At 47.4% G+C, this 26,280-nt stretch overlaps 1 protein-coding gene across 5 annotated transcripts in view; it reads left to right on the forward strand.

Annotated features, from left to right (window-relative positions):
• Positions 1-376: 376 nt before the first annotated feature.
• The window catches only part of LOXHD1 (lipoxygenase homology PLAT domains 1), a 171,578-nt gene continuing 145,674 nt past the window's right edge, over positions 377-26,280 (forward strand). For 4 of the 5 annotated variants that reach the window (XR_014502771.1, XM_083402595.1, XM_083402596.1 and 1 more), the window contains exon 1: positions 20,734-21,243. Coding sequence is in view for 4 of the 5 variants with exons in the window: in XM_083402595.1 (XP_083258721.1) it covers positions 20,889-21,243 (355 nt within the window). In the remaining variant the exon portion in view is untranslated. Of the gene's footprint in view, positions 583-20,733; positions 21,244-26,280 lie in introns of those variants that run through there. The other variant, XM_083402597.1, reaches the window with a different exon arrangement.

Here is a 26,280-nt window from a genome sequence, read left to right on the forward strand (position 1 = left end):
CCACTGTATACAAATTAAAAGTGAAAAGTAAGGAAAGGGAGGGGTGTAGCCTAGTGTACAAAGGTAGAATTCGCACTCATTGCCCTACCCACTTTTGCTTCTAGCCCCGCCCACCACTGGCAAATGGCCCTTGAAATCTTGCTCAGAAGAGAATGTGGCCCTCAGGTTGAATGAGATTCCCCAGCCTTGACATGAAGCATAGAGGGTGAGACCACAGATGTCCCATTGGTTCCCTTGATGATCAATTTTCTGCCTTCTCTCTCGTCTCCCCCTCCAGCAGAGGTCAGTAGGTCCTTTCTGGCTTCATATTTTTTTTAAGCGCTCATTAAGTCTGACGGGCTCTCGGCTGGCTGGCACAGTGCACTTAAATATCAGAAGTGAGAGCTGGTCTGCCTTGACTTCTTGCTGGTGTCAGTCAAAACTCATTTGACAACGGAGTCCTGTCTTGAGGAGCAAAGGCTGGTCGCTCCTTGACCGCTCTTAAACCGCTTCTTCAGAATCAGAGACCTGAACTAGGAGGGAAGACAAGACAATTTGCAATGTGGTGGAAAAGGAAACTTCTGTCTTCTCATTCGCAGACTGGTAGGACTTTGCTTTCATTGTGATGTGTGTTTTAGACTACTACAATGTAAATATTTAGAACCTAACCTATAAATGGTTTTAACTGGTTTTAATCTTGTAACCTGACCTGGGACCTTACACTGAAGGGTCCAAAATACCACTACTGATGATGAAGATGACGTGTGATGTCAACCTGGGTTGTTTCTCAAACCAAGTAACACAGTTTGCTCTCTCAATGAATTTGCTAACCCTAATGGGACCAAAGAGCCCCCTGTGCTGTTCTAATAGCCCACTCCAAGGATGTTCAAATGCAATTCTGTTTTTGGGACTTAGATGGGCAAAGGAGAAGTGGTTTATTATAGGACATAAGGAGTTTGAGTCTGAAGCTACCATGAGGATAGGCATGCCAGAAGAGATATAAAGAAGTGAAGAACTGAAGGAGACGTTGCTAGGCGGTCTAATATTGTTGCAGAGTTATTGTCGTGTTAGACTTGTTACTTGCCTGTTCAGCAAAGGTTTCCAAGTGACTTACAACATTTAAAAACATAAACAAAAAAATTCATTAAAACTTTAACAAATTATGACGAAACGTTGACAAATCCCCCTTTGGATAGGAGTGGAGGTTAACAGCACAACCCTATTCATGTTTACTCAGAAATAAGTCCCATTTTGTTCAATAGGGCTTACTCCTGAGCAAGTGTACTTAGAATTGCAGCCATAATGAGTTTGTGTCAGTTTTGATACTGAATATTCTTTGGCTATGACTTGAAAGTGTGAATATTTATGTTGTGAACTGCCCGGTGAGCTTCGGTTGAAGGATGGTATGTAAACTTTAACAACAACAACAACAACAACAACAACAACAGGTATTTAGTTCCAGAAATTGATGACTAATTATTTCTCATTAGGAATCAACACTGGGCAGTATCTGACAACTGACTGTAATGAATAAACTTTTGTTGGATTTCATCCATTGATTGACCCAATCAGGGAATGTTCCCCTGGATGGGCCAGACCAGGCCCAGACTGCCATGTTTTGCCTCCTGAGGTAAAATGGGAATGTGCCGCCCCCCCTGCTGCTCCCCACAGAAGTCTCACTTAATGGGGTCACATAGCAGCTGCAACTTCCAGTGAAATCTTGCAAGATCTTGCGGGAGCTGTTGTGAGATCTTGCGTGAGCTCAGCAAGATCTCAAGAGAGTTCTGTGAGATCTCGCGAGTTCTCGCTGGAAGCCACCACTGCATGACCCCAGTGGTGGCGGCAGGGGTGGGCAGGGTCCACACTGAGAGTCAGTGTGGTGTAGTGGTTAAGAGCGGTGGATTCGTAATCTGGTGAACCGGGTTCGCTTCCCTGCTCCTCCACATGCAGCTGCTGGGTGACCTTGGGCTAGTCACACTTCTCTGAAAACTCTCAGCCTCACTCACCTCACAGAGTTTTTGTTGTGGGGGAGGAAGGGAAAGGAGAATGTTAGCCGTTTTGAGACTCCTTCGGGTAGTGATGAAGCGGGATATCAAATCCAAACTCTTCCTTGCGGGGCCACCAACCCATAGGATTCTGCTACTTGAGTTGGTTGCTTCAGTCTGCCTCATGAGTGGGTCAACCCTAGACCAGACAACACAAACACCTGGATTTCAAATGATGGTGTTGAATTTTTATTTTGAAGTTTGGATGACAGATTTTTAGATGCTGGGTTTCCAAATCAAAATCTGAATCATGAAATTTGATAACTGGGCAAACCCGATTTCATGTCTAGGTGAAAAATACAGCAGCCTTTTCTGCCTCATTGATTCCATGACTTGATTGTGTACTGCTTATTGTAAAAGCACCTAATCTAGAGGTGAGTTGGAGAAGGATTCATTCCAGAAGCTGCTTCAGCTTTGGAGAAGCAGATTTAAGATTTCACCAGGACCAGGACTATGGCTGATGGGTTCTCCAGATATCCATGGGCTTTGGGCAGGAAAATGACCCCATGCCTGGTCACATGGCTGTTCTCAGTCCAAGGATGGTGAAGTTATTCTTCACATTACCACCAGCCTTTAGAATGGGGGCCTTTAGAATGGGAGTTGAGCATATGCTCTGGCCACGTGGGGAAAGACTCTGGCCTTGCATGCCAGAGGTCCCAACTTCAATCTCTCGTGTTTCCAGACAGGGCTGGAGAAAGCTCCTTCTGGAACCCTTGGAGAGCCACTGGCAATTGGTGTCAATTAGCAGTGGCTTGCCAAGTCAATCTTGACCAACTTGGAGGGTCTGATTTGGCCCGTGAGGCCATTTCTTGCAAAACCATGGTCACCCATCATCTGACATCACTGCTCCCCACTTCCATCAGTGCCGGATTAACAACTAGGCAGAGTAGGCACTGGTTTATAGGCTCCCCACCTTTTAGGGGCCCCACGACAATGGATCAAAATAATATTGCGCAATAGAATTGGTTTATTAAAATTGTTGGTTGGTAAAAAAATGTATTGGCAACCAACAATTATCTAGGGAATAAGGGTTCATCAGTAAAGACCTGGTTATGTTTAGAATGATACTGCATAGGGGCAGATGAAGGTGATGGACTATATGGAATTGGTGGAAATGACTGGCAGAATCCGAGACCAGGGAGAAGAGTCAGTGGAAGAAGATTGGAAGAAATTTAAAGACTACTTACAGAAACACTGTAAAATTAATGAATGTTAGAATGATGCTGGATTGAAGTTAAGTGGGATTTTTTAGCAGCAATGTCAAGGAATATGTAAAAATGGATTGTTAACAGGTGATAATTTAAAGTTATAATATATTAAGATAAAAGACTATGATAAAATTAAAAAGGGAAAGGATTTGCTGAATTAACCAATTGAACTGGAATGCAAGAAAGGGAGGTGCGAGGAGGTCAGGGAAACAAGTAAATGAAAGTTAAGATATGGAAAGATTGATTTGTTTTTAACTGTTTCTATTCTGTATTTTCTTTTTCTTTTTACTCTTCTTTATTTTTTCTAATTTTTGTAATATGTTGAAAATTTTAATAAATATCTTTTTTTAAAAAAAAACAATAGAATGATACTGCATAGGGAAATGTTCCCTGATACCAAGATGAGGGATTCTATGGAATGCAGATAGAGAGAATTGAGAAGAATAATGATCTGTTGTGACCTTGACGGAAGCGTACAATAGACGAGCCTTCTTGTGTTTTGGCTCATTTCCTCCCTTCCTTCTCCCTCTCCTTTCCTTTTTCCTTTTTCTTTTTTCTTTCTCATAATGGCTTATGTTCTATGCCATGTACTTTGATATTTTTTGTAGTTTTTTAGCTTTTTCCATTATTATTACAGTGGTACCTCGGGTTAAGTACTTAATTCGTTCCGGAGGTCCGTTCTTAACCTGTTCTTAACCTGAGGTTCTACTTTAGCTAATGGGGCCTCCTGCTGCCCCCGCGCCACCGGAGCACGATTTCTGTTCTCATCCTGAAGCAAAGTTCTTAACCTGAGGTACTATTTCTGGGTTAGCGGAGTCTGTAACCTGAAGTGTATGTAACCCGAGGTACCACTGTATTAAGGATTTTTCTTTTGTAATTTTGGTTGTTTATATTTATCTGTATTTGTTTAAAGCAAAATAAGTAAAGTAAAGTAAAGTAAAATGTATTAGGAGATAATATGCGAGCCCCCCCCCCCGATTTCGAATGCCTAGGGGCTTCCACAGGGTTTAATCCGGCACTGCTGCCCATTGGAACATTTGCACACAAGTGCAGCACAAATGACAAAGGATGTCAGGCAGATGTCCAGCTTCAAAGCAAGAGGTGTGGATCATATCACTGGGATTAAGTGGGCCAGAGTGAGGCTCCCAGGTAGCCAACCGCCTATTAAGAAACCAGGCTCTAAATTTTTCACACGGAATGACTTAATCTGTCTGAGGTTGCACTCCTGTTGTGTTCTTCAGTGTAGGCCCACTCTGCGAAGGGACTTTCCTCTTATCGGTTTCAAAGGCTTGAATTTCTCCTCATTGCTTCCTTTTCTTTGAGTAGGGGCTTGGGTTGCTAATCTCCCCATGACATTAGAAGCCCCATTTTGCCATTGTCTCCAGAGGCCTTTTCTTCTAGGGGACGGCAAACGTGGGTAACTGTATCGCTCTCCTCTTATTTCCGGCGTCCGGCTGCAAAGTGGCACAATGTTCTTTTATCATCTTTCCAAACTCTTACTTTAAATCCAGGCTGCGGAGGGACTCCTATTTCCCAACCAGGTCTACGATTCCCAACGTGGTTTAAGACCCACTTCCTCTTCCTAGGGAACTTCTGGAATCGTAACTCCAGGAATAGGAGGCGTCCTAACACCCCTAACCCCACATAACAAACTGCAACTTCCAGATGTCTTTGGGGAAAGCCATGACCATTTAAAGAGATATCACAGGGCTTAAAATGTATGGTGTAGCTAAATAATAATAATAATAATAATAATAATAATAATAATAATAATAATAATAAATAATTTATTAGAGTGGTCCCTCGGGTTAAGTACTTAATTTGTTCCAGAGGTCCATTCTTAACCTGAAACTGTTCTTAACCTGAAGCACCACTTTAGCTAATGGGGCCTCCTGCTGCCGCGCCACCGGAGCACAATTTCTGTTCTCATCCTGAAGCAAAGTTCTTAACCCGAGGTACTATTTCTGGGTTAGTGGAGTCTGTAACCTGAAACATATGTATACCCCAGGTACCACTATATTTATACTTCGCCCATCTGGCTGGGTTTCTCCAGCCACTCTGGGTGGCTTCCAGTGGAATATTAAAATACAATAACCTATTAAACATTAAAAGCTTCCCTAAACAGGGCTGCCTTCAGATGTCTTCTAAAAGTCTGGTAGTTGTTTTTCTCTTTGACATCTGGTGGGAGGGCGTTCCACAGGGCGGGTGCCACTACCAAGAAGGCCCTCTACCTGGTTTCCTGTAACTTGGCTTCTTGCAGCGAGGGAAACGCCAGAAGGCCCTCAGCACTGGACCTCAGTGTCCGGGTAGAACGACTCAAGGTCAGCATGGTGCAAATGGATCAGGCCAATGGCCCATCTAGCCCACACATGCTATGATTTACTCCCAAGTAAACATGCTTGAGGATTGTGCTGGAAGTGAACGATTGCAGCTTTCTCCTCCGCTGTTTTGGAGAATTTGCGTCGCCCTGCCTCACAGTGAGCTCGGCTTCAGCGAGACGCCGCTCTGAGCGCAAGCTGGCCTCAATTTCTTTCTGCCCCGGAGACAAGGTTAGGATGACAGGAGAGAGGATAGAAACCATAGCCCCCCGAGGTGGCCTGAGCCTCGCTCCCTGTCACCCTGTGTTTGCTTGATCCGTGTGGCAAAGCCTGCTCCAATTTGCCACAATGCCTCCCAGCGCAGAGAGCAGGCGGAGAAACAGACACTGTGGCACGATGATCAGACAGAGACAGGGAACAGAGAGAGCCAAGGCTGCCTTGGGTGCCGCGGGAGATGTGACAGGAAGATGACAGCCCCTTGGATGAGGAATGGCTCACATTGTAATAAGGGCAATAGACAAATTCACGGAAGAGAGGGCTACTAGCCAGGATAGCTACTCTCCTCCTGATGGACTTCCAATGTGGACATCTGCTTGGCCACTGTGATGACAGGGCTCTGGACCAGATGAACCTTTGGTCAGATCCATCACAGTTCTTATGTTCCTATAAAGTCACGGCCCATCCCAGGTAAATAAGGCACAAAACCGTGTTTTTCGCTCTATAAGACGCACCAGACCACAAGACGCACCTAGTTTTTGGAGGAGGAAAACAAGAAAAAAAAATATTCTGAATCTCAGAAGCCAGATCAGCAAGAGGGATCACTGCGCAGTGAAAGCAGCAATCCCTCTTGCTGCTCTGGCTTCTGGGATAGCTGTGCAGCCTGAATTCGCTCCATAAGACGCACACACATTTCCCCTTACTTTTTAGGAGGGAAAACGTGAGTCTTATAGAGCAAAAAATACGGTATCTCTTTTTAAAAAAATTAATAATTTTATTAGGCATTTCAACATAACAATTTATCAAAAACATATAATCCTCATTCCCCCCCTTAATTCCCCCCCCCCGAAAAAACACCACCCAGACTTCTCTCAGCTCCTCTCTCTGGTTTTTCAACACAGGTTGTTCTCTGCATATTACAAAATTGTAAAAATCCTTATATTATCTATTTGTATGCCCTGTCCAGTTCATTTTTTTTGTTTCTTTAAGTACTTTGTAAAAGGTTCCCATTCTTCTTTAAAGTCACAGTTGTCCTTATCACGCAGTTTGTGCGTCAGTTCTGCCAGTTCCGCATAGTCCATCCATTTCCCTTGCCGCTGTTCTTTTGTCGGGATTTCTTCATTCTTCCTTCCTTGTGCTATTAAGACTCTTGCCACCATTGTCACATACATGAATATGTTCTTCAATTTCCTTGGCAGGTCTTTCCCTACAATCCCTAACAAACATGCTTCAGGTTTTTTTTTACAAATGTTAACTAGAACATTTTCTTCAATTCATTGTATATCATTTCCCAAAATTTTTAAATTTCACTACAACCCCACCACATATGATAAAAAGTCCCTTCTTTTTCCTTACATTTCCAACATATGTTTGAACCGGTTTTGTACATTCTTGCTATCTGTACTGGTGTTATATACCATCTAGACATCATTTTCATATACCATATTTTTCGCCCTATAAGACGCACCAGACCATAAGATGCACCTAGTTTTTGGAGGAGGAAAACAAGAAAAAAAATATTCTGAATCTCAGAAGCCAGACAGCAAGAGGGATCGCTGCGCAGTGAAAGCAGCGATCCCTCTTGCTGTTCTGGCTTCTGGGACAGCTGCAAAGCCTGCATTTGCTCCATAAGACGCACACACATTTCCCCTTACTTTTTAGGAGGGAAAAAGTGAGTCTTATAGAGCAAAAAATACGGTAGTTTTCTTTCAATAGAGAGCAGTCTGTAAATTTTAAATCAGTTTTCCACAATCTTTCCCAATCTTCAAACATTATGTTATGGCCTATGTCTTGCGCCCATTCAATCATGACTGATTTCACCTCCTCATCTTTTGTTTCCCATTCTAGCAGAATACTCTATGCGCCTTTCAGCAATTTTATTTTCCCTTCCACAACTTCTTTCTGAAATCTAGATCTCATATAACTGAATCCTTTCTTACTGTCTCGTTGTCAACTCTTTATTGACACATATCTCGTTGTCAACTCTTTATTAGCACAAAAAACACTTACAGCAGCTTTCATGACGTTCCAGATATGCACACACAAGCACTTCTAGACAGCTGTCCACAGGTCTGGGCCCTATGGAGCTGAAGCAGCAACAGTGGGGCACCTTCCCTCCCCCAGCTTAGATACCGTCCTCTGATGGATTGTGGGCCTGCAGCCTGAGACTTCTCCTGCATGGAAGTCATCACTGATCTTTTCTTTTTCTTTATTTGGTTTTACAAAGTCAACCACACAATTCACATTCTTAAAAATATTAAAATAAAACAAGATTTCCCCAAACATTAGGACCTTCTACAGAGAAAAAGGACCTTTCCCCCCCCAAAGAGCACATTGAGAACAATGCAGTCTGCGTGTGGTCCATGTGATTCTTTTGTGAAGAAATTACGCCACATGGTCTCAACATCTCCAGAGAGAATTTTTTGCATTTCCAGGGTGGCGGGTGTCAGTAATAAATATAATGGAATCGCCTGGGTTGTTTACAGCTTATCTTAGCGGATCACATTTCCCCAGAAAAGCCTTGACATTCATGCTTGACTTCCCCGACTCTCTTGGTAAGAAATGAAAGAGGTTTCAGCTTGCTGAGAATGCCTGCCTTTGCCCCCCGTTGCCATCTCAGCACCAGGCTCTGAAGCAATTCAGTTAGTCAGGGTCCCTTTCCTGGTGTCTTCAGAAGAGGAAGACTCACAGCCAGGGGAGAGGGGGTGGGAGAACATAATGGTTGGATGCTGAAGAAACATCTGCTTGAGTGAGTGAGAGGAACCAGAGGTAGAAGAGCAGTTTTGTTCTTGCACCATTAGGAAGACTAGGTCCAGGGTGTGCTGGGCCTAGGGGTAACCCGAGAACCGCGGTCCAGGTCTGATCCAGAATCTGAAGGTTCTGCTAGGAGTCAGTCTGACAGGGTCAAGGCAGGACACAAGGTAGGAAACCAGGCAAGGACAGGTACAGAATCTCAGGCAAGATCTAGCATACAACAATGTTGCTACCACACCCTGGGGCTGGGTCCGACAGCCTTTTATTTCTGTCGGGGTAATGGCGAATCCTGATCCCCCAGTGACTCACCTCCCTGTTTAGACCGAAGACGAGCACTCCTCCTGTGAGTACTCAGGTCTCTCCTTCTCTCAGACCTTAGTCTCTGCAACTCGGGAGACGTCGGTGGGTTACTAGACCCAGGGGTCGCATCAGCCTCCCCTGACCCAACCGGTAGTGGAGCAGCTGTAAGTGATGGCCCAGCTGACGGCAACGAGGTCATCCCCGCATCTGGAGCCAGGGCAGGCTCAGGACCCCTGACTCAGCCCAGCTGGTGTTTGTTGCAGGGGAACCTGTGAAGAATGGGACTCTTCAGAATCAGGCCCCAGACTTGGTTCAGATGATGCCTGAGGCAAAGGATCTGGTGCAGACTGAGACTCCTCTGGTTCCGAGTCTGAGCTTGAGTCCCAGGTCATCACACTCTTCAGGTGGAACTCGCCAGAACTCAGTTTTGGCACCTCTCAGGTGGGTGCCATTGCCACTACAAGAGTACAAGGGACACACTGAGCCTCTTGGGCTTGCTAATTGGAAGGTTGGCAGTTCAAATACCTGCGACGGGGTGAGCTCCCTTTGCTCTGTCCCAGCTCCTGCCAACCTAGCAGTTCGAAAGCACGCCACTGCAAGCAGATAAATAGGTACCGTTGCAGTGGGAAGGTAAATGGCGTTTCCGTGTGCTCAGGTTTCCATCATGGTGTCCCGTTGCGCCAGAAGCGGTTTAGTCCTGCTGGCCGCATGACCCGGAAATTGTCTGTGGACAAAGGCCAGCTCCCTCAGCCTGAAAGTGAGATGAGCGCTGCAACCCCATAGTCGCCTTTGGCTGGACTTAACCGTCCAGGGGTCCTTTGCCTTTACCTAGAAGGGAGGTGTTCATGGTGAATTCCCGCACCTCTTTTTCTTGAAAAATAGCACTGACTAAGTCTCATGGCCCAAGTGAGACCAACGGTGTGATGCCGAGTTGTGTGTTGCACTAGACCAAGGTGATCTCTATTCTGATCCCTGCCTAGCTTATTGGATAATCAAGCCCAAGGCATTTTGCTGCCTGAGGCAAAGGACAAGAGAGCATCTCTCTGCATCCCATTCCATTCCACATATGTGGCTCATGTTCTCCTGTCCTGTCCCCTTTATAAAGATCTGAGGAATGAGATCATTACCCCACTCTTTCTTACCATCCCAGGCAGCCCATCTGAGGCCACATTGTTCTTTCTTTTATCAGATCAAAATGATCAGACAGCAGCAAAGGTTGCTAGGTTTATTGAGGGTGCAATGAGATTAAGGGCCACTATCTGAACAATAATCTTGGTCATTTGATTGCCCTTCTTACCCATTGCTGTCTTTTTTATTTGTATACATTTTATTTGTATATATTGCTTGCTTTATGTTGCTATGGCCATTGGCTAATGCAAATAAAGTTTATCTATCTATCCACATATGGAAGCTAACTAGACTGGGGGTTGAATCTTACTTCAGCGTTGGCAACAGGGCAGCGCTGTGGGCAGAGCAAGCTCTCTGTCTCTCACACAGCTCTGATGCCTGCCCCTCAGCAATTGCTACCTGAGGCAGCTGACTCCCTCCACCTAACGGTAGAGCCACCCCTGGGATGAGCTTAATGCCGGACGCAACGTCTCAGCCTACTGTCAGAGGCTAACATTGGAAAACCCATGTACGTTGCTTTGAACAACTTGGAGAAAGGGAGAGATACCACACCACCAACCGCACAAAAAACAAATCTTTGAAGAGCCACAGGGTATTTCACCCTATTACATATTCTCTGGGAGGGCTGACAAATGAGGAGGAAACGAAGTAGCTTGAACTGGGAGGAGTGGATGGGGAAAATGCAATACATTCCTCAGTTCTGTTGAGGATGCCATGAGCAGGTTGTTTTGCCTCCTTGATGCTCTGCCTTCTGAATTTGAGGCTGGGCTGAGGCACAGTTAATGTGGAAGGGGAGAAGTGTTAAAACATTGCCCTCTTCTGGACACAACTGGACACCTGATATTTAGGACCGGCAAGCTCACTATAGGCACATAGGAAGCTTCCGTATTAACTGAGTCGGACCATCTAGGTCAGGGCGGCCCAGCTTTTCATACCAAGTGGGCTGCAAGAGTACTTTGACATGGAACCCGTGGGCTGCACACTGTCTTGTCGCACTGCAGAAGGGAGCATGGCCAAAATTTGACACCCTCCTTGCCTTCCCAGCTAAGCAAGGCACTAGGCTTTGGGAAGGAGGTGGGAGAGTCCCGGTGGAGTACAGGATCAGGTTTAAGGTGCTGGTTTTAACCTTTAAAGCCCTATATGGCCTAGGACCCTTGTACCTATGGGACCACCTCTCCTGATATGTCCCACGGAGGACCTTACAGTCTTCAGATAAAAACATCTTGGAGATCCCCGGCCACAGAGAGGTTCAGCTGGCCTCAACCAGAGCCTAGGGCCCTGCGGGACTTGACATCTTTCCGCAGGGCCTGCAAGACAGAGCTGTTCCCCCAGACCTTTGGCCAAGGCACAGTCTGACCCCCTCCTTTGGTAATCCTTACAGAACTCTAGCCCAATGGTTGCCATTAATTTGATTCTGAATTGATTTTAAAACGAATTGATTTTAGAATGCTGTGTTACATTTATTGTTGTTAGCTGTTCTGATCCCGGCTTTGGCTCGGGAGGGTGGGATATATATATAAATATTATTATTATTTTATTAGAGTTCTCCCACCTTCTTCCCAAAGCTGGGAATGCACTAACTGGGCTTTGGGAAGAAGGTGGGAGGACTCTAGGACCCTGTCAGAGTCCTCATGCCTCCTCCGCAAATCCCAGTGCCCTATGTATGAAGGGTAAAGTGTATATTCACAACTCCACCTTCTTTTGCTCAGCACTATCGTATGGCCCCCAGAAGGCTGCTTGGAAGGGAATGTGCCCCCCATGCTGAAATATGTTATCTAGCCGAGCCTTAGAACTACAGGCCTGTGTTTTCCTCCATTATACTTACTGTTCCTGTTCTCCCTGTTCCCCCACTGCATTTAAACACTGACAACGGCAGGGAGGGGTGGGGAGAAGCAGGACAGCTGCCGCAGCCGGTACCTCAGACTCACCCGCGCCTTGTGGCCACTGTGCGACGCGGCTGCTGGAGGGCGGCGGGGCTCAGGAGCGCAACTCCAGGGAGAGAGAGGCGCTGGCGGCAACGGCTCTCTGAGGGGAGCGCGCAAGGGGGGTGGGCAGCGGCGCGAGGAACGAACCGTCAGCCGGAAGGTGGGAGGGAGCCGGAGGAGCCGTCAGCAGGAAGGTGGGAGGGAGCCGGAGGAGCGGGGAAGCGAGCGTTCGTGCGTGCAGTGACCGTCGCCATGGCACAAGAGGCAGGGCTGTTTCATCTAGCGAAGCAAGCCCTTAGGAAAATCCGTCTTGCGAAGCACCTCAGAAAACGAAAAACCCTTTCGTCTAGCAAGTTTTTCGTCTTCCAAGGCATTCGTCTTGCGGGGTACCACTGTACTGAGGTAAAGTGAGCATTAAAAGGCATGGTGAAAATTACGTACCAAAAAGACATTAATTCAGGGAATATTGCTTGGGGAAAATGTGCACATTAGAAGAACTTTGCACTCAAATGTTAACGAATATTCACGAAGACTTAATTTTTGTATTTTTTTTTTTTTTTGCAAACGGATGTAGAAAAGTGGGGAACTGAATTTGAGAAACTGAAATTGACAGATCCGGTCATCCGTAGGTCTGAGTGAGAGAGCTTTGAAATCTCCCTCTGGCTGGCTTGGAAAACAGCTGGACCCCACAGCTGTCTTCAAAGCTTCATGGCTCCATGTGAGTTGCAGAAAGGAAGGGGAGACGCCGCCCCCTTTCATTAAAACTCAAATTGCTTTGCAAAACAGCTCCAGCGCTTGTTGGTGCACTGGGTGGCCATGTACTGCGGTATTTGCAGCACGCCTGAGCCACGCATCTCACCTGGGAGTGACACAGAAGCTGGGATAATTGCGGGTGCATCAGGACCAGAGCATCTCATATTAGGAGCTTATATTGCAGCTGGAGACTCTACACCAGGCATCCCCAACCTTCGGCCCTCCAGATGTTTTGGACTACAATTCCCATCATCCCTGACCACTGGTCCTGTTTGCTAGGGGTCATGGGAGTTGTAGGCCGAAACATCTGGAGGTCCACAGGTTGGGGATGCCTGCTCTACTCCTTCCTGGCTCTCATTCAGGTCCTAAACCGTACAGATGCTTCCATGTCCTTTCCTCTCCTCTTGAGGAGCCTCATATGCAGCTAGTCAGTCACTGAAATTTCTGTTTGACTTCCATCTCCTCTGCTCCTGTAGCCAGGAACCCAGGTAGATGAATTAGGGGCCTCCAGTACCGGCTTAGGGATGTCCAGACTTGATGACCTCCTCAGGGTCCTTAGTGGTGTGGAGATCTGTTGGGGGGCGAGTCCTGCTCCTGTAGATCCTCCTCTGAGGATCCTCAGGTTTGAGGTGCTGGTAGGGCTGATCCCGGATAGATATTTTTGTAGTTTGCAAAGTTGCAGTCCAAGGAAGTGCAGGAAAGTTTTGCCCTTCCTGCAACCCCTTTTCATCAGATGTCACCTCAAACCATGCACAGAGACACATTTATTTATTTGTTGTGTTTGTCCATATGCATCTATACATCCCAGAATGGTCTCCTGAGGCAGCTGGATGTCAACAACAATGCATGTACAGTGGTATCTTGGGTTAAGAACTTAATTCGTTCTGGAGGTCCATTCTTAACCTGAAACTATTCTTAACCTGAGGTACCATTTTAGCTAATGGGGCTTCCCACTGCTGCCGTGCAATTTCTGTTCTCATCCTGAAGCAAAGTTCTTAACCCGAGGTACTATTTCTGGGTTAGCGGAGTCTGTAACCTGAAGCGTCTGTAACCCGAGGTACCACTGTATATCCCACCTGGAGCTCAAGGAGCTCAAGATGGCAAATGATGTTCACACCTTCCCATTCTGTTTTATTATCACAACAAGTCTGTGAGGTAGGTTAGGTTGAGAGGCAGTGACTGGTCCCCATTTTCAGCCAGTGGACTTCATGGCCAAGCGGGGGATTTGATTCTACGATTCTATGAATGTTCAGGTACAACTTTTCAGGATCTTGTTCTTTCTTTCCAGCAGGGGGCACTCTGTCCTTAGACTTGAGGATAGTAAGAGGATCCCATCAAGAGGTTAGCGCTAGACAGAGAGATCTCCCTTTTCCTTCCTCCTCTTCACTGATTTCAGGCAACACACTGTGTTGCGTGATGATAAACCATCATGACTGAATCTGAGCAACCAAACTGAAGGCCAATTCACACATCTTACCTCCCTTCTCATACATGGCTTGTTTGTTTGAACAATATATTGCTGCTTTAACCTGCCTGCCTTCAACCTTGTCTTTCATGCACCCATTGACCAGATCCAGACCTATTTAATCCCCCCATCTGGAGCCAGGGCAGGCTCAGGCCCCTGACTCGGCCCAGCTGGTGCTTGTTGCAGGGGAATCTGTGCAGACTGGGGCTCTTCAGGATCAGGCCCCAGACTTGGTTCAGATGATGCCTGAGGCAAAGGATCCGGTGCAGACTGAGACTCCTCTGGCTCCAAGTCCGAGCCTGAGTCCCAGGCCATCACACCCCTGACGGCTGGCAGTAGGTGCGGGAGTCACAGGCGGGTGGAGCGCCGTTGCCCCATGCTCTTGGCTGGAGGAGACAGGCAGGCAGGGGAGAGGATGAGAAGGAGGCAGGCGAGCGGGAAGGGGAGAGGAAGGAAGTGGGATTGGTGTGTGTGTGTGCAGCTATCCCGCGCCTGGGAGGGCACCCACCGTGCCCCTCGGGAATGCGCCCGCCCTGCGCAGCATGGGCCTATGCTCCGCCACTGTTTATAGGTCCATACCAGAACTTGGAATTGGACCCAGAAACTAACCGGCAGTTTCTGCAATGAGAATAGGGACGTCCTGTTTCATCATCACCATCACTTTATTATTTATACCCCGCCCATCTGACTGGGTTGCCCCAGCCACTTTGGGCGACTTCCAACGTAGATAGAAAAACAGACTAAAACATTAAACATTTTTTTAAAATTCCCTGTACAGGGCTGCCTTTAGGTGTCTTCTAAAGGTTGTATAGTTATCTCCTTAGCTTGAGGGCCGCATTACTCCATACCCTCCAATGCGATGGGGTGAGCTCCTGTTGCTCTGTCCCTGCTCCTGCCAACCTAGCAGTTTGAAAGCACGTTGAAGTGCAAGTAGATAAATAGGTACCGCTCCAGCGGGAAGGTAAACGGCATTTCTGTGCGCTGCTCTGGTTCTCCAAAAGCGGCTTAGTCATGCTGGCCACACGACCCGGAAGCTGTACGCTGGCTCCCTCGGCCAATAAAGCAAGATGAGCGCTGCAACCCCAGAGTTGGCCACGACTGGACCTAATGGTCAGGGGTCCCTAAAGAAAAGTGGGACATTCTGGGATCAAATCAGAAACCAGGACGGCTTCTGTAAACCTGGGACTGTCCCTGGAAGATAGGGGCACTCGGAGTTTCTGAGATACTCCATGCGTAGGGCTGTAAAATTTACTATGGTGTGAAGAAAGCCACATGATTTTGAGGGCAGGACCCAGCACACAGTGCCCCCCACAGAGTATCAAATGTCAACTAGGGTTATGATTCTGCTACAGTGGTGCCTCACAAGACGAAATTAATTTGTTCCACAAGTTTTTTCGTTGTGCGAGTTTTTTCGTCTTGCGAAACACCACTGCATTTTAACACTAACAACGGCGGGGAGGGGCGGGGAGAAGCAGGACAGCTGCCGCAGCCGGTACCTCAGACTCACCCGCGCGTTGTGGCCACCGTGCTGGAGGGCGGCTGGGCTCAGGAGCGCGACTCCAGGGAGAGAGAGGCGCTGGCGGCAACGGCTCTCTGAGGGGAGCGTGCGAGGGGGGTGGGCAGCGGCGCGAGGCACTAACCGTCAGCTGGAAGGTGGGAGGGAGCCGGAGGAGCGGGGAAGCGAGCGTGCGTGTGTGCAGTGCGCGTCGCCATGACACGAGAGGCAGGGCCGGTTTGTCTAGCGAAGCAAGCCCTTAGGAAAATCCGTCTTGCGAAGCACCTCAGAAAACGAAAAACCCTTTCGTCTTGCGAGTTTTTCGTCTTCCGAGGCATTCGTCTTGCGGGGTACCACTGTATTCTGTCATTTTGTGTGATGCCTGGGAGCACAGAACATGGCTTGAGCGCTTCCTACGGAAAGCCAATGACGATAGGAGCCACGGTTTTAAGCTGATGGTCTCGCTGCTAACTTGGTTGCTCTTGCCTGATCATTCTTTATGCATCGGTGACCTTTTGCTGCACGGCTTTCCCTGTTCTGCTATTCAAAGAAAGAACGAAAGAATAAAAGGCATTGCGGCGTTCTTCAGTGTATTACTTTTAATTTAATTACGGCAGGTATGTCGGCAGGGACAATGGCTTTGATGGAAGAACTCTGATCTTTGATTTAATTGCCCCGGGTGGGAAAACTCAAACGCTTGATTGTGGACACTGGCTTTTAATCTGCATATTTGCTCACTGTTATTCTCACCAGATTGCAAGTGAAAAGACTTTAAAAATGAGTTGAAATTCAGAGCAATTTACTGTTGATGATAGGATGTAGGTGTGCCATGGGTAAATAAAGTTGCGCTTGTGAGAAATAACGGCTGATCTTTTCTTTTTTGAAAGAGAATTGTGTTTCCATGACAGAGACCTTTGAAAGGAGTCTTTGAAGAGAGGCATCAAAAACAGGGCCATGGCACGCACTTGTGTGTCTGTGTGTGTGTGTGGTGTTTAGCACAACTTTGGAGGGACGCGGGTGGCGCTGTGGGTAAAAGCCTCAGCGCCTAGGGCTTGCCGATCGAAAGGTTGGCGGTTCGAATCCCCGCGGCGGGGTGCGCTCCCGTTGCTCGGTCCCAGCGCCTGCCAACCTAGCAGTTTGAAAGCACCTCCGGGTGCAAGTAGATAAATAGCGACCGCTTACCAGCGGGAAGGTAAACGGCATTCCGTGTGCTGCGCTGGCTCGCCAGATGCGGCTTTGTCACGCTGGTCACGTGACCCGGAAGTGTCTCCGGACAGCGCTGGCCCCCGGCCTCTTGAGTGAGATGGGCGCACAACCCTAGAGTCTGTCAAGATTGGCCCGTACGGGCAGGGGTACCTTTACCTAGCACAATTTTGAGGGGTTGCGAACCAGGCGCCCCTACACAGGCGTTGGCTTCAGGAGGAAACCTGTGTCGCCCTGGAGCATCCTGTCGGGCCCTGTCCACAGCTCCCCAACCTTACCTGCCTGCTGCCAGGGGTCTCTGGGCCTCAGAACCTGGCCTGGCCTTGCTGCCGCATCCCTGGCCCCCGGCTGAATGGCCGCCCAGCCAGCGCTTGCTCACTCTGTGCTGAGTATGCTCCCCAGACGGTGAGCAGGTGTGGATGAAGGGAGGTGAGCAAGTGGTGATGCCCAGCATGGCGTAGCCTAGCACTTCTTTCTGTGGGCACCAGGGGGATTCACCCGCCAAGGGCCACGTCGACTGGTTGGGCTTCCCTCTGTGCTGACAAGCAAGCAGTACAGTGCAGCCCTGCTTGGCCACAGTGGAGGGGGTTCGCTCTGCCGGTACCAGTGGCGAGGGCTGGGCTAGTGCGGCAGGTTCTGCTCAGCCTCTACGCCCTGCTCCCCACTGCATGTGCCCGTCTGCAACCCATGCTACACCACTGATCATTAAAAAAATCCAGCATGAGAATCCCCTGCCCCTTTGGGTCCCAAATCCCTTCTGTCAGATGGCAGTGGTGGTTGCTTGTGAGTAACCAGGCTGGACTCAGACCTGTCTTTTACAGGCTTTATTTTGGGTGCAAACTATTTACAGTGCAGAGCCACAAGTTCATGTCTGCCTCAATCGCTAGCAGAATTCGGGAGTGGTTGTTTCCTGGACCATCCCCAGCATAAAAGTCTCGTTACTCTCTGGCTTTTCCTTCCCTCTTTGCGCCTTAGACCTCTGCGCAGGGTGGGCGATGGCTTGTCCAGGAGCGGTGCTGAGGCTCCCCGCAGCATCCTCAGGTCCTTTTACCTCTTCCCCACTGGAGACGGGGCTTTCTTCATCACCGGAAGAACTGCCTCGGTCCTGTATACCTGAAGAAGCGTCTCCACCTCCATCGTTCTGCCTGGACACTGAGGTCCAGCACTGAGGGCCTTCTGGCGGTTCCCTCACTGCGAGAAGCCAAGTTACAGGGAACCAGGCAGAGGGCCTTCTCGGTAGTGGCGCCCGTCCTGTGGAATGCCCTCCCACAAGATGTCAAAGAAATAAACAACTATCTGACATTTAAAAGACATCTGAAGGCAGCCCTGTTTAGGGAAGCTTTTAATGTTTAATAGGTTATTGTATTTTAGTGTTTTGTTGGAAGCGGCCCAGAGGGAAACCCAGCCAGATGGGCGGGGTATAAATAATAAATTATTGTTGTTGTTGTTGTTGTTGTTGTTGTTGTTGTTGTTGTTGTTGTTGTTATTATTACTGCTTTGCAAGATTTTTGGAGGCTCCCTGTAACACGACTGCCCCTCTGTTTCCCGCCCCTGTTCTGATGGCAGTTCCCTGACCCCTGCATATATATTAAAAATAGCATTTTCTGTAGAAAGCTAGTCCTTTGCAATGTGCATGTTTTCTATGTGCGGGGATATTTAGAGGAATAATTTAACAGTGCAATCCATTCCTTTGCCTCCTCAATCCTCCTAGTGGTGCAGCGATGGAACTGCTAGCACATTTGCAAAGCTAAGCAGGGTTCAGTATGGTGTCAAATGGGATGGGGGACCACCAGTTGGGATTCCTGCATTGTGGGGGTTGGACTAGATGACCCTTGGGGTTTATTTCCAACCCTACAATTCTACAGTTCTAAGTGATGTTGGTCAGGAATGGTTTTAGCAGTGGTGTAGTGGAGGGAGAATGTAGAGGAACACAGGGCGCAGAGAGCAGGAATAATGATGCCATTTGCTGGCGCACCTGAGTAACTGATGGGTTCTCCTTGCTCTGGCAAGTGAATGAGGTGATAGTGAGGCTTTTGAGTTTGTTTGTCATCTGCCCTGGGAGTCGCTTGAAAGAAGCACAGTTTAGAAGTGCAATAAGTAATAAACACAGGAAAAAATTATCAGAGTTTAAATACTTTTGTTTGTTTGTTTTGAAAATCATTTTTATTTGATTTTACAATGCAAAATCTTAAAGAAAAAAATGAAATGCACATCCATATGCAGAGATTTCTCTGGATCTTGAGACTTCCCCCCGTCCCCTCCCTGGAGTCCCATTTAAAATGTTTAAGACTGCATCTTCTTCAAACTCTATTGTATAAACCCATATTTTCTTTAGTAATTGTTACACTACAAGTGAAGTCAAAATCCTGCTTCCATCTGCTTACAGTGGTCTCTTAAGCAACATAAATTTCTCCCATTCTTTTGTAAAGTTTCCCCCCTCTTGATTCCTGAGCTTTCCAGTGAGCTAGCTTTGCCATTTCAGCATAGTCCATCAGTTTGGTTTGCCATTCTTCTCTGGTTGGAAGAACCTTGTCTTCTTTCCATCTCTGGGCATCCCAGAGACAGAGTTTAGATACAGAGTTTGACCAAACTGCGGGAGGCAGTGGAAGACAGGAGTGCCTGGCGTGCTCTGGTCCATGGGGTCACGAAGAGTAAGACATGACTAAATGACTAAACAACAACAAAAGCCTTTCTTTGACAGGTCTCCTACTTCATACTAGCAGTTTAAGTGCGAACAGTTCTTCGATTTGATTTAATATGCGCATTCTGTTTTCTCAACAACAAAAAATGATCTTGAGGTGGCTCAACGGTGGCACTACTGAGGGACCCACAGGGACACGGGTGGTGCTGTGGGTTAAACCACAGAGCTTAGGACTTGCCGATCAGAAGGTCGGCGGTTCAAATCCCCGCAACAGGGTGAGCTCCCGTTGTTCAGTCCCTGCTCCTGCCAACCTAGCAGTTCAAAACCACGTCAACGTGCAAGGTACCACTCTGGCGGGAAGGTAAACGGCGTTTCCGTGCACTGCTCTGGTTCGCCAGAAGCGGCTTAATCATGCTGGCCACATGACCCAGAAGCTGTACACCGGCTCCCTCGGCCAATAAAGCGAGATGATTGCCGCAACCCCAGAGTCGGCCACGACTGGACCTCATGGTCAGGGGTCCCTTTACCTTTTACTGAGAGATTTCGGGGACCAAACCTGGGAGCTCACGCAGGCAACGTATTTGCTCTCCTCCTCATCTATGGCACTTCACCCGTCGACTTCGGGAGTTTCTCTGCCACAAAGTTTGAGGTTGTAAAGCAATCCTGAGACCCATGAATAATGAAGAGGGAACGGCAAACCAGTCAGATAGAGTAGCTCTCTCTCTCTCTCTTTTCACCTGTCTGTCTGTCTTGGGGTCAGCTGACCGAAGGAGCTCCAGGTAATCTCCCCCCCTCCCACGCCAAAGGTAGCCAACTCTTCTGAAGCTCAAAGTGGGGCTGTGAGGAGAGTGGCGTAAACTTGCCCCACTGCATAAATCTCTCTCTGGGCTCAGGCCACGGGAGAATTTCATCACCTACATCACCTACTCCCTTCCTGACCTACATTTGAAGGGATTCTGGCTTTCATTGGCTAGGTGTGACATGGTAGACTCATGGCAAGATCTGATCTCAGGAGAGGAAAGCTCTTCTTTAAAAAAAGATGCCGAAGACGACGGAGGTGGAGGAAGCAACTCTGATCAGGCCAATGAATAAGTAATGGAACCGAAAAGGAGAGAAGGAAATGAAAGATGTGAGCAGAAGAGGCCTTTTGGCCAAACAGGTGGAAGACAGGAGACAGGAGGGATAAAGTTAAAGGCAGTCAAAGAAGCGACCGTCTGATGGGATTATCGATTGCAAGCAGGGGAGGAGGTCCACAGCGCAGGCATCGAGGGAGGTGCAGATTTGAGGAAGCTTAGAGGAAACTAGCGTCATTCAAGAGGCAGAAGAGCAAAGAGGGACGCAGAGGAGAGAATCAAGGGAAGAAGGCTCGAGGGAAGTCCAAAGAGCCTGAGAGGAAAGGTTGTTGTGGAGGGATGAGGAAAGAGAAGGCAAAGTGTAGGTGATAACTGGGGGGAGAGGATGAGCAGATCATCAGATGAGGAAGACGAGGGGGTGGAGGAAGATGAGGAAGATGAGGAGGAACAGGAGGGAGGAAGGGGCTTGACAGAGGATGAGGAGGAAGAGAGGAGCGAGAAGAAGAAGAAGAAAAAGAAGAAGAAAGAGTGGAGCGACAGTGAGGAAGACGACGACGACTATGGTGGGAAAAAGAAGAAGAAGAAAAAGAAAAAGAAGAAAGGGAAGAAGTCCAAGGACAAAGACAAAAAGAAGAAGAAAAAGGATGATGAGAATTTTGCTGAGATGTATGAGCAAGAACTTCGGGATTATCACTCGGATTCTTGCCATGAAACTGAAGATGAGTACAACAAGAAAAAAGGTAAGCCAGGAGAGATGACGATGATGATAATTTATGTATTATTTATACCCTGCCCATCTGGCTGGGTTTCCCCAGCCACTCTGGGCAGCTCCCAGCAGAATATTAAAAGCATGACAAAACATCAAATATTTAAAACTTCCCTAAACAGGGCTGCCTTCAGATGTCTTCTAAAAGTCAGATAGTTGTTTATTTCCTTGACATTTGATGGGAGGGCTGGTGCCACTACCGAGAAGGCCCTCTGCCTGGTTCCCTGTAACCTCACTTCTTGCAGGGAGGAAACCTCCAGAAGGCCCTCAGAGCTGGACCTCAGTGTCCGGGCAGAACGATGGGGATGGAGACGCTCCTTCGGGTATACAGGACCAAGGCTATTTAGGGCTTTAAAGATCAGCATCAACACTTTGAATTGTGCTTGGAAACATACTGGGAGCCAATGTAGGTCTTTCAGGACCAGTGTTATGTGGTCTTGGCGTGATGGATCCCTTTGCACTGATGCTCAAAGCAGTTTTAGTGATGTTTGATTTACAAGACAAGGCACCAGATCAGTGTGATGTGATGGACTGAATGATGGATGGAGACCTCAGTGTATATCCTGCTTAGCCATGGAGCTTACTAAGTGACTTTCAAGCACCCAGGGGTGTTGTGAGGATGGAATGGAGCGTGGGGCTGGATTGGACCTTGCATGCTGCCCCGAGTTCCTTGGGGAAATGGGGGGCAAAACCGGGAACAGCTTAATAAAATGGTGCTTTACACAGTAACAAAGAAATCCCTGCCCCAAGCTGCCTACAGTCAAAATTTTGACAGCTGGAGCGACAGCAAAGTAAAAACTGGGAAGGAGGGTGCAAGGGTAACGAGAGACGAATGTGAGGATCACTGAAGATGCGGACTGCATTTAATTATTTACTTACTTACTTATTTAAAATATTTATAAGCCACTTTTCTAGTTAAAAAACCACCCAAGGCAGCATTTAGAAACCAACAAAATCAATGATGAAAGAATAAAAGGCAGCAAAACGCTAAATGATTCGGATCACCTAGCAACACCCTCCCCCCGGATAAATTAGGAGGAGCAAAGAATAAAGTTAAACGATAGCATTAAAGTTCAAAAATTCAGTTTGTATGACAGCCCTTTTGGGTAGGCCACTTGTTATCTTCCACCTGAGATAATAACATGTGAAAAGGACTAAAGGCTGAGTCCAGGCAGCGGCCTCTGTCACAGGGCTGGCTGCATGCTTAGGACTGGGGTTATTATGGGGAAAACGAAATTGTGTGGCTGGTGACCAGCTCCCTCCCAGTGTGGCTCATAGATGTGATGCATACAAAATGTGGGGGCCTATAGTTCATCTGCTCTGTTGGCTGTGGACTTCTGGCTGATGGGTCAGGATTCACTATACCAGGCCATGGCCTGATCCAAGGTGGGCTGCGACAGCAGATCACCACCATAAAAATGCATGATAAAATAATTAAGAAATGAGTTCCTAAATGCATGAAAACAAGTCCTGTGTCTGAAAGGGTTGAGGACAAGCATGTCGACCCCAGTTCTACCAAATATGCAACTATGCAAGTTTTGTATCACGGTGGCCAAATTCTGTGCGACTGCCATAAAACTTAGGGAACAAGCTGTACTACCAAAATGATTAAGGTTTTAAATGATAATTTTAGGTTAGATTTCAGTGATCAAGATTTAATATATTTTTTTTTAAACTGCCGCTATATCTGAATTTAGGGACACGGGTGGCACTGTGGGTAAAAGCCTCAGCACCGAGGGCTTGCCGATCGGAAGGTCAGCGGTTCGAATCCCCGCGGCGGGGTGCGCTCCCGTTGTTCGGTCCCAGCGCCTGCCAACCTAGCAGTTCGAAAGCACTCCTGGGTGCAAGTAGATAAATAGGGACCGCTTACTAGCGGGAAGGTAAACAGCGTTTCCGTGTACGGCTCTGGCTCGCCAGAGCAGCGATGTCACGCTGGCCACGTGACCCGGAAGTGTCTCCGGACAGCGCTGGCCCCCGGCCTCTTGAGTGAGATGGGCGCACAACCCTAGAGTCTGTCAAGACTGGCCCGTACGGGCAGGGGTACCTTTACCTTTTACCTTTATATCTGAATTGTCTCTGTTAAACCCAATTGCAATTCAATGTATCCCTGTTGTGTTTTATGTAAGTGACCCGGAACTGGTCTGTGACCATAATAATAAAATTCAAATTCATTTTGTATCACAATGGGTCCCTCTACCCTGTTGTGAAAGCAAGCTTGAAATCGTAAATGTGTTGTAAGCTTTCAGCTCTTTGCGCCGGTTCCATCTGAGGCCATCTTTATCATCCTTCAGAATCAAAGAATTGCAGAGTTGGAAGGGATTGGGCAAATCATCTAGTCCAACCCCCTGCAATTCAGGACTATTGCAGCTGCCCCATCCATTGATACTGTGTCCAGTTCTGGGTACCACAATTTAAGAAGGATATCGACAAGCTGGAATGTGGGCAACCAAAATGATCGAAGGATCTGGAAACCAAGCCTTATGAGGAACGGTTGAAGGAGCTGGGTATGTTTAGCCCATGGGTAGGCAAACTAAGGCCCGGGGGCCGAATCCGGCCCAATCGCCTTCTAAATCCGGCCCACGGATGGTCGGGGAATCAGCGTGTTTTTACATGAGCAGAATGTGTGCTTTTATTTAAAAGGCATCTCTGGGTTATTTGTGGGGCATAGGAATTCATTCATTATTATTTTTTTCAAAATATAGTCCGGTCCCCCACAAGGTCTGAGGGACAGTGGACCAGCCCCCTACTGAAAAAGTTTGCTGACCCCTGGTTGCCTGAAAAGAGGAGACTGAGAGGAGATATGATAGCCATCTTCAAATATCTCAAGGGCTGTCACATAGCAGAGGGATTAAGCTTGTTTTCTCCTGCTCCGGAGGGTAGGACTCGAACCAGTGGCTTCAAGTTACAAGAAAGGAGATTTCAACTAAACATCAGGAAGAACTTTCTGACAGCAAGAGCTGTTCTACAGTGGAACGGTATCATTCGGGAGGTTGTGGACTGTCCTTCTTTAGAGGTTTTTTAAGTAGAGGTTGGATGACCATCTGTCATACTACTAATAATAATTTATTATTTATACCCCACCCACTCTGGGTGGCTTCCAACAGAACACTAAAATACAATAACCTATTAAACTTTAAAAGCTTCCCTAAACAGGGCTGCCTTCAGATGTCTTCTAAAAGTCTGATAGTTGTTTTTCTCTTTGACATCTGGTGGGAGGGCGTTCCACAGGGTGAGTGCCACTACCGAGAAGGCCCTCTGCCTGGTTCCCTGTAACTTGGCTTCTTGCACTGAGGGAACTGCCAGAAGGCCCTCGGAGCTGGACCTCAGTGTCCGGGCAGAACGATGGGAGTGGAGACACTCCTTCAGGTATACTGGACCGAGGCCATTTAGGGCTTTAAAGGTCAGCACCAACACTTTGAATTGTGCTCGGAAATGTACTGGTAGCCAATGCAGATTTCTCAGGACCGGTGTTATGTGGTCCCGGCGGTCACTCCTAGTCCCCAGTCTAGCTGCTGCATTCTGGATTAATTGCAGTTTCCGGGTCACCTTCAAAGGTAGCCCCACGTAGAGCGCATTGCAGTAGTTCAAGCGGGAGATAACCAGAGCATGCACCACTCTGGCTAGACAGTCTGCTGGCAGGTACGGCCTCAGCCTGTGTACCAGATGGAGCTGGTAGACAGCTGCCCTGGACACAGAATTGACTTGCACCTCCATGGACAGCTGTGAGTCCAGAATGACTCCCAGGCTGCCCTAGCTGAAATCCATGCATTGTGAGGGGGCTGGAAGAGATTACTCTGGGGGTCCCTTCCAGCTCTACAGTTCTATGATTCTATGTGATTCTTAGCTCTGAGAAGTGGAAGAATCCATCTTGCCTGCAGGACGCAGTTCTGTTCCGCCCCAGCCTTGCTGTCAAGAAGCATCAAGCCCTTGATATCTCACACAAGTAGCTCTGGGAAGTCAGAGGCTTCTGGCAACCTGAAATATCCAAACAGCCTCAGTGAGGAGCGTTGCTCTTTCATAGGCACATCACAGGGAATGAATACTTGTAAGATGATATGTATTTAAAAACAGGCTGCATTCAATAATGAGGGAAATGAAGAGGACCACTTTACTAATTAATTTACACCTTGTCTTTCAGATCTGTTGGGGTAGGTCTGAAAAGGCAAGTGTGACTTTATAGTGTGACTTTCTGTTCTGCTTCTGAAAACCTGGGTGGGTGGATGATCTGATTTTATATTTAACAGATCAGTAGATCACTTGGTAGATAGATAGATATAGATAAATTTATTACGGTTGGAGACCAGCTTATAAAACACACTTGGGGGTACAATCCCAGAAGGAAAGCAAACATTTAAAACAATGTACAACAATAAATTTAAAATTTATAAATGCGATAAGTGTATAGACACTTAAAACCTTAAGATAAGTTACCACAGGGAGATGACTCAGAGTTACCCATGGAACCAAGTTTGGGGATTTTCTTAGCAAACTACTGTATTTTTCGCTCTATAAGACGCACCAGACCACAAGACGCACCTAGTTTTTGGAGGAGGAAAACAAGAAAAAAAATTATTCTGAATCTCAGAAGCCAGAACAGCAAGAGGGATCGCTGCGCAGTGAAAGCAGCAATCCCTCTTGCTGTTCTGGCTTCTGGGATAGCTGCGCAGCCTGCATTCACTCCATAAGACACGCACACATTTCCCCTTACTTTTTAGGAGGGAAAAAGTGAGTCTTATAGAGCAAAAAACACAGTAGTTTGGGTTGGAGGATGGTCTGCTTTTACAGATCTGTACACAGAATCTGGGGAACATCCGGGTCGTCTTATGATCTTTGCCTAACAGGATCGATCACTGGGTATTTGATTGCTGAAGATCTGCTATGTGCATTGTAAAAATAAACCTAAGGGCTGAAAAATACATCAGCATCAATGAAAAACAGAGATGGGGAATTTATTGGTTGGCTCTAACCATCAGTAAATTCTTCCTGATGTTGAGTCAGAATTTCCTTTCTT

Source organism: Podarcis tiliguerta, assembly GCF_965153285.1.
Source record: "Podarcis tiliguerta genome assembly, chromosome: 11".
In the NCBI taxonomy this organism is placed as follows: domain Eukaryota; kingdom Metazoa; phylum Chordata; class Lepidosauria; order Squamata; family Lacertidae; genus Podarcis; species Podarcis tiliguerta.